The sequence below is a fragment of the Capra hircus genome, chromosome 3, assembly GCF_001704415.2.
Source record: "Capra hircus breed San Clemente chromosome 3, ASM170441v1, whole genome shotgun sequence".
Classification (NCBI taxonomy): domain Eukaryota; kingdom Metazoa; phylum Chordata; class Mammalia; order Artiodactyla; family Bovidae; genus Capra; species Capra hircus.
This window is the reverse complement of record NC_030810.1, coordinates 12831776-12845711: the sequence shown is the minus strand read 5'-3', so window position 1 is coordinate 12845711 and position 13936 is coordinate 12831776. Positions and strand designations below refer to the sequence as shown.

Below are 13936 nucleotides of genomic sequence, written 5' to 3'. Positions count from 1 at the left end.
CGCGAGGAGGGGTGGGGGGTGGGGAAGACTGATGGGGAACTGGAACAGAGAGTCCATGAGGCTGATCCCTAGACCTCCCTGGGGCATGTCCACCTGTGTCGAGGGAAATTAGAGCAAGCAGGGAAATGTGAGCCTGCTGGCAATGGAGAGGGGAAAGGATACAGCCCTGCCCTACACCAGTCTCCTTCCCTTAGGCTAGGCCAAATCAAAAATCTCCTAACTTTCCAGGGCTTCCAGATTCCAAGAAGCAAAATCTTACCACTTGACGAGGAAAGAGAGTGTTGGGTTGGAGGAGTTGGGCAGTGGCTGGGGGCGGCAGGGGGTTGAGGGGGTGTCCCCTATGTTGAATACCTACTGTGTGTTCTCACCCATTCCTCACAATTATGCAATGAGACTGGGAGTCCACCACTCTGAACAGATGAGAGTTGGGAGGGTTCAAGAGGTTAAATGACTACAGAGGCTATGGAGCCTAATGATTAAGTTAGCTCCCTTTGTTTGGCTGGGTTTGTTTTTTTTTTTTTTTTTGGTGGTGGGGGTGCCTAAAGAGCTTTGACATTTGATTGTCTGGATTTGAATCCAGGCTTTGCTGTTATTAGCTGTGTTACCCTTGGCAGGGTACTTACTCTCTCTGTTGCCTCCATGTCCTCATCCTTAAATTAAGGATAAAATTACATATTTCACAAAGCTGTTGGATAGTCAAGTGCATTAATATATGTAAAATGCTTAGGCGGGGACTGGTGCAAAGTAAGAACTCAGGAAATACTGACTGTTATTCAGGCTGCTCATCAGAGATTCAAACTGAGTAAAACCAGAGACCCCAAATCACTTTGCTGTACAGCAAAAATTAACGCAACATTGTAAATCAGTTGTTGTTGTTCAGTAGCTCAGTCAAGTCTGACTCTTTGCAACTCCACGAACTGCAGCATGCCAGGCCTCCTGTCCTTCACCATCCCCCGAAGTTAGCTCAAACTCGTGTCCATCGAGTCAATGATGCCATCCAACCACCTCATCCTCTGTCGTCCCCTTCTTCTGCCTTCAGTCTTTCCCAGCATCAGGGTCTTTTCTAATGAGTCAGTTCTTCGCATCAGGTGGCCAAAGTATTGGAGCTTCAGTATCAGTCCTTCTAATGAATATTCAGGACTGATATCCTTTAGGATTGACTGATTTGATCTCCCTGCAATCCAAGTGAATCTCAAGAGTCTTCTCCAACACCACAGTTCAAAAGCATCAATTCTTCGGCGCTCAGCCTTCTTTATGGTCCAACTTCAATTTAAAAGAAAAAAGACCCACAATGGTACCTTTGATCCAGCACCTTCCTTACTCACTCATAACCACTCCATTTCTGAAGGCTGCTCACCTTTACCGTCCCCTCAACCCAGAGCAAACCCTTTCTTACCATCTCCTCCAACCAGGCAGTCTTCCCTCTGCTCCCCAGGGCTGGGAGTCTCCTATACCCGCAAGGCAAATTCCAAAGTCTGGACTGGCTACTCCCTCCCTGGACTCCAGGTAGTACGTGCCTGTGGACCAATCTGCAGCTTGGGGGTCCAAATGGAAGCAGTGTCTGATTCATTCATTCATCAGATATTTGTTGAGTGCCAGACATTGGAGTAGATACTGGGAATGCTGTGGTGAACCAGAATAACGCAGTCCCTGTGCACAGAGTAGGTGTCAGGAACAAATAATAATTAATAAGCAATTAGTCTTGAAAGGAAACCTGGCCTCAAGGGTGACTTGGGACCAGGAAGGCACATATGTGATTCAGAAGTGGGAGAGCAGGGTATTCAGGAGCCCCAGTTTGGGAGGGAATGAGCCTCTGAGAGTTTGGCCAGACCCAGGCTGGGGATGGGAGCACCTCTGTGGGCCCCAAATTTCTACTCTAGACCCTGAGGTTATTTCCAGGGTTGGTTTGTTGTCTCCTGTTTTGCAAACAGGGAGGCACAGCCTCCTCCTCCCTCCCCTCCCCTTCAGATCGAGGCTATTTATTCCTAGTGACAAGCCTGAGGATCCCAGGGGAGGTGGCCTCAAGGACCTGGAGGGGCCTTGTGTCCCTGGCAGGCGCCAGTGCTCCCTCCCAGGCAGGGCACAGGGAGGAAGTAGGAAGGTTGGAAACTGCAAAGGTCGGGGAGAAGGACTTTCCTCCACCGCCCCTAGCAAGTGCCCCATGCACACTCCTCACACCCCTTCTTGAGAAGCTCAGAAATCGTGGGGCCTAGGATATGGGTCTCCCCTGGGCCTCAAAGGTCAAAACTATTCCTGGGCACTGTGGAGACCAAGGGAGGTCTTCTCTACTCCACGATGAGCTGGAGGCGAGGCGGCGGTTACTTCTGTTTTCGCCACTTCAGAGTTGTGAAATAAAGCCCTTTGAAGGTCAAAGCCTTAGAGAGGGGGTCCTTGCTTCATTCCTTGTTTCCGGAGAACACCTTGGTTCCCACTGCCAGGGACGTGACAGCTGGGTAAAAACCACCCCCTCCTCCAGGCTGGCCTAAGCCCTCTTTTACAAATTCGGGCTGAGTGTGATCCCTGGGGGTAAACTGGGAGGGGGCGGGAACACGAAGTGGACACGAAGGAGGACTCTCTCTCGCTCCCCAAATGGACCTTGGTCTGCTGCCTCCGGGTATCCCTTGCCTAAGATTGAATACAGCTAGCCGCTGGGGGCGGCGAGGGGAAGGGAGATGCGGGGGAAGGGGGCGAGATGGGAGGGAAGTGGGGGAGGCCAGCAAAAGCTGAAAGGAGGGGACGGGGGCGGGGTCCTGGCGGCCCTGGAAGGTTGGGAGAGCCAGGTTAGGCCGAGGGGGCTGGGGCCGGCTCCAGTCTAAAAGGAAGGTGGGGGCGGGGTCTGGCCCCCAGCCTCCGGGATGAGGACCGGGGGCGGGGTCCGCACCCCGCGGGCAGGGGCGGCCGGGGGCGGGGTCCGGGCGGGGCGGGCCCCCGCGCTCACTTCCTCGGGGAGGGATTGGGGCCGCGTTCTCACTCGCCCACACAGTCCGTGTGCCGCCGGCAGAGTGGCCGGCTGCTCGCTCGGCCCCGGCTCGGCCCAGCTCGCTGGTAGGAGCCGCCGAGGGACGCGGCCCCGGCTGCCCATCTTCCCGCCCCCGCGCGTGAGCGCCGCGCCCCGCTCCCGCCGCCCGCTTCGAGGTGAGCTCCCCGCCGCGCCTGGCTCCCCATCCGCGCTCCCGGCCCCCGCCCTCGGGCGGGATGGGAGAGGCGGTCAGCCGGGGGTTAAGGGTAGACGCAGCCCCCGCCCTCTGCCCCGGGGTCCCGCCTGGGTCCGGCCGCGGGCGCCGGGAACACGCTGGAGCCGGTGGCGCGCGCGGACGCAGATCCCCGGGGGCGCCCCTCGGACCTCACCGCCCCGGGCCGCCTGGCCGGGGCGGGGGCTGCTACGCGAGTTAGGCGGGGGAGGGGGCCAAGTTTCCAATGGAAAAGCGAGAATCGAGAGAGACCGAGGGAGAGGGTTCAAGAAACTGGCTTCCAGAAAGCCCGGTGGGAGCAGGAGACCGAGACTGGACAGGAGCGGCGGCGAGCTTAGACCGGAGGGTGCAGAGATACCCGAAACAGGGACAGAGGCCGGGGCGCAGGTCACCAGGAGGCAGACCCGAGGCTTTGGGACGGGCCCAGGTTTTGTGGAGCGGAGCACTTTAGGAAAAAACCATGCAGTGACCCCAGATGTGTTGTCGGCCCGGTCTAGGGCCTTGGAGGGTTCAGCGCAAATGAAGGGCCCCGGAGCTTAAACTTCATTAGTCTTGTGGTCATCCAGCCTCAGAGAGGCCTAGAGCGACATCCAGAGACTGGAGGCAGAGACACTCAGATAAACAGAGATGCTGAGATAGAGAAGGGCCGTTGGTAAGGACCGAGACATTCCACCCTGTGGAGACACTGAGATGCCAAGATTTGGGTGAGCGGAGGTAGAAATCCACAGACGCTGAAGTTGGGAAATAGCGTGTCAGAGGTACAGAGAGAAGAGATACAGACACGAAACATACAGACAGCTGCTGAAAGTACAGACACAGACGTCCGGAGTGGAGCAGAGTTAGACGCCGAGAGACAGATGTCACGGAGGGACAGTGACAGTTTCCAGGACAGACCCCGAAGGACTCAGGCCCGGAAAGATTGGGAGGCGACGACATGGGGCAGCGGACCTGAGACAGTAAGACACCAAGAGGGAGCCTCACACACTGCTGGAGACAGCCCCAACTTATTTTTAAACTCCAATCTTGGACGCTCTGCTTCAGCCCTGGGGGACCTGGGGTGAATGAACTGTTCCTCTTCTGTCCCCAGAGCAGCTGCTGGATCCTGCTTCCCAACCCCCCTTCTCCCAAACTGCTCTGACTCCCAGGCCCCATGGTGGAAGGAGGTGGGGAGAAGAGAATGAAGAGTTTGGGGTTGATGCCTGGTAGCAAGGATGAGGTGGGGGGAGTTTGATTTCTCCCCTCAAGTGCCTTGTCATCTCCTGAAAACTGAGGGAGGAGGGATCAGTTCTGATTGTGAGTCACAGCTGTGGGACCTGGCCAGGATCCTCATGGACAGTGGGGGGTATAGGGGGGCAAAGGGGTTGAGCGGTTGGCATGGGTACTTGGAAAGACTTCTGGATGTCTTCCAGTCTCAGGGCCGGCAGCTGGGGAGAAGAGCCAGGCTCTTGTACAAGTGACATCACCCAGCATCTCCTGTCCCCCTGCTCTTAAATGCTGACCACCCCCTCCCCCGCCTTTTCTAGGGAAATCAGAAAAGGCTCCCAGCTGGGAGGCAGGGGACCTGGGCTCTCTGATACCTGAGACTTTGGGCATGCTTCTGCCTTTTCCCTGGCCTCTGTACTCAGCTGTAAAGTGAGGATGATACCCTATCCTGCCTGCCTTATGTGTGATCTGATAGATGGTAGGGGCTTCCCTGGTGGCTCAGCCATAAAGAATCCGCCTGTAACGTGGGAGCTGCAGGAGATACGGGTTCAATCCTGGGAAGATCTCCTGGAGAAGGGAATGGCAACCCACTCCAGTATTCTTGCCTGGAGAATCCCATGGACAGAGGAGCCTGGTGGGCTACAGTACATAAGGATGCAAACAGTCAGACACAACTGAAGTGACTTAGCGTGTATGCATAGATGGTGGGTGGGCTTGTCAGAGGCAAAAGAGCATGCAGGCGTGTATACCTGCACACCTATGTTGGAGCTTTCAGAATTATGCTCACTGGAGTCAGACTTGCCCCATTGGTCTCAGTGAGCCCCGTAGCCTGGGCCTCTTCAGTTTCCCCAGCAGAACTGGGGGGTTCCCTTTTAAAAAGTTTTCTCCCCAGGCCCACCCTGAGAATGTCAAGGTCAAGTCCCAGCCCAGCCCCCTGACCCAGGCCTGGCTGAGAAACTGTAGTCTGACCCCAGTATGAGTAAGGGGCTAATAATATCAATAAAAACTAAGAACAACCATTTACTGACTACTTAGTATCTCCCAGGTGCTTTCCAGGTATCATCAGATTTTCTTTTTCATCATATCCAAGTCTGGCAACAGCCCTAGGAGGGAGGAGGTAGTATTAGATGGGAAAACAAGCTGAAGGAGCCTAAGTGACTTGCTCGAAATCACCTAAGTTTATATTTCACAGTTCAGGCCTTTGCATACCACATGCTGCAGCCATTTAACCAGCCACTCTGAGCTGCTAGTTTGTGGGCAGGTGTCAGATGTGGGTGTCTGAGTCAGGTGTAGGGGTGTGTGTGTTGGTGGGGCAGCGGCTGAGCGCCATCTGGCAGACTGAGCAGTCTCCCCCGCACCCCCCTACCAGCCATGGCGGAATACAAGACGGGCTCCCTTTAGCTCCCCAGCCCTGCCAGGGAAGGGGGGAGGGGGGAGGGGCAGAGAAAGGGCAGAGACAGGTGGGCCTTGAGAGTGCCCTTCACTCTGTCCTCATCAGAGCCCAGCTGGACAGACTAGGAGACCAGGGAATTCTGGGAGAGAAGCCGAAGCCACGCCCATTGCCTATTTGGGGTGCCCCTGTCTCAGAGTGGTGACTGCCTCCCAGGGGGCGGACCTAGGACTAGTCTGGGCCTGGGAAGGTGGTTGCCGGGGGCCAAGCCAGGAAGGAAGGGAAGGTCCAGGGCTCTCCCGGAGCGATGCATAGCCCCTCTCCACCTGTGCGGCCCCCTGCTGCCCAGTGGCCGGCAGCCCAGGCCACCCTCAGATGTTGGGCCAGAAGAAACTAGGCCTGAATGGTGGGGAGTGGACTCCACCCTCCAGCATAGCTCCCAGCCCAGGAGTCTCCGCTCTGAAGACCCCAGCCCCTGGTGGCTCCTGGCCTGGAGTATGAACTGAGTGTCCTCCCATGACAGAAGGGTAGCTGTGAGCTCGAGCCACCCCTTCAGAAGAGCCAGGCCCTCCAGGCCTGGGGCATCCGCTGGTGCCTAGAGTCTGAGCAACGCTTGTTGCTAGAATTTCCTGCTGGGGGTGGCTGAGAAAAGGCGGGCTTTTCCTTTAACTTGAGCCAGGCCAGGCTCTGGGGACTGCCAGTTCCTGGAGTCTAATGGGGGAGTGGGTTGGTGGGTCCCTGTGTGCTCCTCAGATTCATCTGCAGCTGTGAGAAGATCCCCTTCCCAGGCTCTTGGTGGTTCCTCTCCACCCAAGATCCCAGTCTTCAGAGAGCAGGCTTCTTGATGGAGGAGGCTGGGGTGCTGAGCTCTGAATTTAGGGCTTGAGATGGGAACGAGGGGCAGTAGAAGGGACCAGGAACCCCACTTCCTAATCCTCCCTACTCCCCAAGCTCCTGCTGCAGAGGCAGCTGTGTGGATGACCTCATCCCACAAACATGCTTTGTTCCTGAGAAAATGGAAAGTGTCTGAGGTTTGGTGGGGGGCTGGGTGTCTGCAGCAGCAGCTCTCCGTGCTCCCCCTTGCCTGACTCCCCACCCTAGAGGGGGCCTGACTGGAGAGGAAATGTCTTCAGTGGCTCCCACTCTCTCGCCTTTCACTCCCCCAGCCCCAAACCCTTAGAAAAGCTGGAGATAGGCTGTCTTCTCCCAGAGGCAGGGGGAAGGAAATAATGACCCAGGGGATGGAAAGATTCTAGGGTTCTGCAGGCACTGCCAGGAGTGATGCCCAGCAGGAGAGAGGGCAGGGGGCACGCTGTGTCATCCCCTGTTCCCCTCTCTGTCCCTAAGCATCTCGTTTCCCTTTTTTCTCCCCTGTTGCTGGCAAGACCTGACAGCTGGCCATCTGTGCTGTCACAGCTGCTGCAGATGTTGCCGGCCAAGGCTGCCCAGGCTGATGTGGCCAGAGATGCAGAGGGAAGTGGAGTGGGGTGAGGGCAGAGGGTCCAGCTGGGGAAGCTTGGCTGTGTCCAGCTTGCAGGATTTCCTTCCTGGTTAAACCTGGGCTGAGCCTCTGAAGTCCTTGTTGCTGGATTCTCCTGGGAAGGGAGGCCCAATGTCATTTCTCCCGTCAGCCTCCTCCACCTCTACCATTCACTGGCCCAGCATCCTTCTTACACTCTGCTGTTTCCTGAATGGGATTGAGGCAGGGAGAGGGGGGTGGGTGGTGCAAACAGCCCCATTGTCATCCCAAAGCTCCCCACTCCAAGGCTCTGGGTATGTCCCTTCCTGGGAGTCAGGAGCCGATGAGAGTACTGTTCATATGGGAGAGGGTAGGGTGACTCTTTGCCCCAGCTCCTACACCCTTTTGGAGACAGTAAAGACAGTGGAGGCTAAATTCAGGCTAAATGTAGGGGCAGGAAATGAGTCACTGACCCAGGAAAAGCCCCCTCCCCCCAGTTCTGCCAGGGCCCAGATAAGAACTTCTGCTTCCTGATTTTTTCCTGACCCCCTAACCCCCAACGTTAAATACAGAAATAAACATGCAGGACTCTTGTGTTCCCAGAGGCACCCATTCCCCGTCACCATCTGCTCTGACCTGGCATTTCCTATGCCTAGTCTCTTGTTCTTTTTTTTTAAGGCAGTGTGGCTAAGCCACAGCTCCTCGGGGTGACCCCTGCCCCACCTTGTGCCTCTAACAGGGCTCACTCACAGCCACCATGAGCGAAGCCTTTGACTGTGCCAAATGCAGCGAGTCCCTGTATGGGCGCAAATACATCCAGACCGACGATGGCCCCTACTGCGTGCCCTGCTATGACAACACCTTCGCCAACACGTGTGCCGAGTGCCAACAGCTGATTGGGCACGACTCACGGGTGAGGACTGGACCACGCAGGGCAGGGAGTGGGTGGAAGCTGGCAAGAGGGGGCAAATGTGCCAGCACCCTTGCCACGCTCCCCCCAGGAGCTGTTCTACGAAGACCGCCACTTCCACGAGGGCTGCTTCCGCTGCTGCCGCTGCCAGCGCTCCCTAGCCGATGAGCCCTTCACCTGCCAGGACAGCGAGCTGCTCTGTAACGACTGCTACTGCAGTGCCTTCTCCTCGCAGTGCTCTGCCTGCGGGGAGACCGTCATGCCCGGTATGTTCCCAGGGGCTCCCGGGGGCTCGCTGTGTGTGGGACTGGCTTGCCTGGCATCTGTGTAGCATCCGTGCATGTGCGTGGGACTGGCGTGCCTGTCGGCATGAGGCTTGATAACGAACCGCCCGTGCCACGGGTTCCTGGAAATTGTGTGCAGGATCTGTTGTGCCTGTTTGCTTTTTGGAGCTTAGCACGTGCAAGGACTGACACGCATGACACACACCTGGGGAAATAACGCATTTGGCACACACAGTGTACTGAGACTGTCAGTGTTTATTGCCTTGGGGCTTGTGTGCAAAGACAGAAAAGACAGATACATAGAGGACTTAACACGTGGTGACCTGCATGGCTGATAGAATGGGAGGATTTAGAACATGGAGATAGGCATGATGAGGATATGGCGGGGCTTCCTATGTACTGAATCTATCATGTCCTAGACGTTAGACTCGCTTGCCTCGTAGATGGGGTCTCTGTGTGTGTGCTCACACTATCACATCTGGTGTATAAGGGCTTGCTTAGCATACACTGAGTCATCGCGCCCATCACCTGGAGGCCTGGTAGCAGCTGAGGTCATCATATTCTGGGACATGTGAGGACTTCACTTAGGCCAAACCCTCAGGTCACATGCTCAGCCAGCATGTCTGGTGTTGGGGGAAAGTTAGCATGTGCAACATACGAGGTGGGGACCCTGGTGAAAATGCATGGACACCACCTTCAAGGCTGCGGGAGCAGCAGGGACCCTCCTGGAGGGTAGCAGAGGGTGGCACTCAGGAGCTTGGGACACAGCCTCTGACGGGACCCCTGTCCCCCACAGGGTCCCGGAAGCTGGAGTACGGAGGCCAGACGTGGCATGAACACTGCTTCCTGTGCAGCGGCTGTGAGCAGCCGCTGGGCTCCCGTTCCTTTGTGCCCGACAAGGGCGCTCACTACTGCGTGCCCTGCTATGAGAACAAGTTTGCTCCTCGCTGCGCCCGCTGCAGCAAGGTGGGGGCGGCGTGGAGCTCCACTGCACTCGGGAGGGGGTGAGCAAGGCTCTGTTGTTGCGGGGTGGGAATCCCCACACCTCCCCCCCTGCTGACAGAGGCTGCCCCCACAGACGCTGACACAGGGTGGCGTGACATACCGTGACCAGCCCTGGCATCGAGAATGCCTGGTCTGCACTGGGTGCCAGACGCCCCTGGCAGGGCAGCAGTTCACCTCCCGAGAGGACGATCCCTACTGTGTGACCTGTTTTGGAGAACTCTTTGCACCCAAGTGCAGCAGCTGCAAGCGCCCCATCACAGGTGGGTCAGGGGGTCCAAAGACCGAGTGGGTCGGGTGTAGGCGGGGGGCAGGGGATCTGGTCTCGATGAGGCCAAGGGACAGGACCGCCCTCCAGACGGCAGCGCTAATCCTCAGCCTCCCTCCAGGACTCGGTGGAGGCAAGTATGTGTCCTTCGAAGACCGCCACTGGCACCACAGCTGCTTCTCCTGCGCCCGCTGCTCCACCTCCCTGGTGGGTCAGGGCTTCGTGCCGGACGGAGACCAAGTGCTGTGCCAAGGCTGCAGCCAGGCAGGGCCCTGAGCCAGGGCTCCGGGACTAAGGCTCCTCCTCCAGACCGCCTCTGGGACCCAGCCTTTCCCCAGTTTGGGGCTCCCCTTGGGTTCCAGGATTCAGCCTCCCCACTCCAGCGTCCTCAATCTGGTACTTCCTGACCCAGGGCCCCCAAACTTGGGCTCTCCCGGAGCCTTCATCATTCAAATCCCCTCCTCAAATCTGAACTCCAGAACTCTGTCCTCTCCCTTTGGGTCGGGCTTGCTTCCCAGACCAAGCCCTTTCCCCAAATCGGGGCTCTGGGACCCAATCCCCCTTCAATGTAGACTTGTCTACAAAGACTTTAGGTCTCCTTTGGGTGCCTGAGAGGTCCTCAAAAGTCAAATATACTCAGGCTTGACGCTCCCACCCCTGTCCCACTGGGATCCCCAAGGATGGGGCTGTCTGGGGCAGCACTGGTTAGGGGGTCCCAGGGTACAGGTTTTTGCCCATCCCGTGTTGTGAGTGTTTTCTCTTTTCATTTCAGCTCCATTTTGCCCAGAGATGGGCAGGGGGTGGGTTTGGCTTGCCCCCCTGTTTCAGATTCTGCAATAAAGCAGTATGAGAAAGTGAAGGCCTCTGTTTGGCTGGGGGTAGGGGGAGCGGGCGGAGGTGGGTGGAGGGGCAAGGAAGGTTCCTTCGCATAGCTAGGGACTTCGGAGGCTCTTCCCACCTCCTCCCTGCAGGACAGAAGGAAGCTTCCAGGCGGGGTGGGAAATCTCTCCCGAGAAAGGGGATCCCCGCCGCCGCTACCGTCCCTCTCTGGCTTAGCCGGCCTCCCTTCCACCTCCCCCGCCTGCTGGCAAAGGGCTTTTTCCTCCAGTGAGGAAGGGAGGGATTTAGGGAGTTTGCGGACCGGAGCCGGCGCGGGGGCGGCTGGTGTTGGGTTCTCCGCCAGGTACAAGTCACTCCCCTCCCTTAACAGCCCCCCCACGAACCCCACGGAGCATCCAGTGCGAATCCCGAGTCTGAGCCCAGACCCTCAGCCCCCTTCCCCCTCTTTCCTAGGATTAGCGGAGGCGGCCCGGGATCCGCTCGCGGCTGCACGTTTTTTGCCAAAAAAGGCAAGGACGCAGCTGCACGCGCCGCGGGAACATCTGGATCCGATTCCCGGCATGAATGGGTCATGGCCCCGCCCCACCGTGATTCAAGGGCGGGGGCGGGAATGAGCCCGGGGGTGGGGGGGCGGGGGGGCTGTCCCCCAAAATGAGGCGATGGGGCGGAGCGCTGCTCCCCTCTCCCGGCGTCCGGCTCCCCTGCCCCTGCGCTCTCGGCGGCCTGCGGTGTGGGCTCCGCGGTCTAGACTGGCGGAGCCCGACTCGTGCGCCTTGGCGGCCGGCGCGGGCTGAGCCACTGACGTCCCGCCCGCGGCCTCCCCCCGGGTGGGGGACCCCCAGCCGGGCGGGTGGGCGGACCATCGGCGCCCAGTGGGGGAGGGGCCCTCCGGGCCGGCAGAACCGCGTGATTATATGTATCTAAAATGAAATCCTCTCCGAAATTCTATGGGGCGGGCGTTTTTCCGTTTCACAGAAGTGGCGACTCTACTTGTCAAGTTCCCGAAATAGGTAGATCCGGGGTTCTACTTTCCACGCTGCCTTCCCGGATCAATCTGAATCCTAAACTTTGACATTTTCAACAAACCTTGATGAATGCCCAGCCCACCATGTGTGCTTATCATTAATAATTGTATGTTGACATTTTCGTCTCTTTCTTCCACCAGCCTCTCAGGGTTGGATTCACGCCTGCCTTGCTCACCCCTCCACACTCAGCCTCCGGCACTTAACTACATGTTCAGTAAAGAACTTACCGAGGAAGAGTAGTCCAAGCATAGAAAACAGCTAATGCAAAGACCTGGAGGCCTGAAAAAACATATGGTGTATTTTGAGGAAGCAGCAAGTAATTTCATTTGGAGGAAGTGCCAAAAGACTAAGGCAGCAGGCAGCAGCCAGGTCATGAAACGCTGAAAGCCAAGTGAAACAGACCTCACCCTGTGGGTAAACCAGGCAGTGGAAGTCTTTAAGCAGGGGCGAGATATCGCTGCATAGTGAATAATGGATTGGAGGGGTAAGACGAGCAGGCTGGGGAGGAGGCTGGTGCAGTGGTCCAGGTGAGAGATAATGAGACAGGTGGCAGCTGGAGTGGAAAAGACAGGACTTGGTGACCGGTCTGAAGGAGTGAGGAAGGAGAAGGTTTCAGGGGAAGAAAGGCAGCAGGTGAATGGTGCTTAGGTGACCCACCCACCTAAGAGGAAAGGGATGTGCAAGTACAATAATGGGTCATTGATTTCAAGATAAACATTTGTCAGATTTATGACCTAAGAAACCCAGATGCAACCATATAATCAACCATGTGACATAGCTTAACTGAAAAAAAGAATTTTTCTTTCTTTCTTAATCGACCATAAAATAATGGTGGGGTTAACGCTTGATAGTGTCTCATATGTGATGAAATAAGGTAAATCCCAAACCTTTACCCTCCCCACCCCAAACCTCAAAAGATACACACACTGAGTCTCTGCAATCCAGAAGAGGAGTTTCTTACCTCTCTCCCAGAAGGGCAGAAAAATTTCTGGGAATTTGTTGTATCTGGGGGTCCTATCCCTAAGTTGGAGGTCTTGCTTAAATTTTTAGACACTAATATAACCTTCACAACACCTCATGAGCAAGCAGGACAAACGTCATTCTCTCTGTTATTTTTCAAATTTTCGAAAACAAAAAGCAATTCAGGCTTATTGTAGAAAAACTGAAGAATATCAAAAGAAGAAGGTAAATTACGAATAACTCCTTCATATATTATGACCTAGTTCTTTTTTGTTAAGCAAGCATGTGCATATATGTATTTTCATACTTAGTTTTAAATGTATTTTTAAACTGAAAGATATATATGTTTAGGAAAATTTTTCATGATATACTTTGGACATATACAAAGAAAAATTTCCCTCACATTCCAGAGCTTCCAGTCTGTCTCCTCATAAACAACAATGGTTTACTGTTACTTGGATATCTTTCTGGAAATAATCTCTTTGCATGTCTATTTTTATATAAACTGTTGTACCTCTAGTTGTTGTCACTCTGTATGACCCTCTCTCCACCTGAGTTCATATAGACTTTTTAAACATCTTTATTGAGGTATGTTACATATCATAAAATTCATTCGAGGGTACAGTTCAGTTGAGTTCAGCAAATTTAATAGATTTGTGCACCTATCACCACAATTCAATTTTAGAATTTTGCTACTGCTGCTGCTGCTGCTGCTAAGTCACTTCAGTGGTGTCCGACCCTGTGCAACGCCATAGACAGCAGCCTCCCAGGCTCCTCTGTCCCTGGGACTCTCCAGGCAAGAGTACTGGAGCGGGTTGCCATTTCCTTTTCCAAGAATTTTTCTATCACTTCCAAAAGATTGCTTTTGCATTTCCTTCCCATCTCACCTCTAGCAGCAGGCAACCACTCACCTACTTTCTGTCTCTGTAGATTTGCCATCTGGACGTCCACTAATTGTGTGTGTGTGTGTGTGTTTTTTTTTTTTTCTGCGTGTCTGCTTTATTTCACATAACATGATGCTTTCATGGTTCATCCATATTGTAACACTCCTTTATTGCTGAATAATGTTCCATTGTATGGATACACCATATTTAGTTTGTATATTTACCAGTTAATGACTTTGGGGGTTGCAGCTTTGTTGATAATGAATAGTGCTGCTATGCATGTCTGCACATATGGACATAGGTTTTCATTTCTCCAGCTAGATGTGGGCATATAGACTTGTTTCGGGTTTTTTTTCCAGTTATATAGTATTTTACTGCTTGAATGCACTATATTTTATTTAACCAGTCCCTTGGGTTTCCCAGGTGGCACTAGTGGTAAAGAACCTGTCTGCTAATGCAGGAGACATAAGAGATGTGGGTTTGATCCCTGGATGGGGAAGATCCCCTGGAGGAGGGGATG

At 55.1% G+C, this 13936-nt stretch overlaps 1 protein-coding gene across 2 annotated transcripts; it reads left to right on the top strand.

Annotated features, from left to right (window-relative positions):
- FHL3 (four and a half LIM domains 3) lies at window positions 2938–10566 on the top strand. Of its 2 annotated transcripts, none has more exons than XM_018041960.1 (6): window positions 2938–3135; window positions 7983–8156; window positions 8245–8419; window positions 9234–9403; window positions 9516–9702; window positions 9829–10566. In XM_018041960.1, the coding sequence occupies exons 2-6, from the start codon at window positions 8001–8003 to the stop codon at window positions 9981–9983; spliced, it is 843 nt and encodes a 280-aa protein (XP_017897449.1). In that variant the 5' UTR covers window positions 2938–3135; window positions 7983–8000; the 3' UTR covers window positions 9984–10566. The 2 variants fall into 2 exon arrangements, with proteins under 2 accessions (XP_017897449.1, XP_017897457.1); XM_018041968.1 differs by lacking the exon at window positions 2938–3135 and adding an exon at window positions 4461–4484.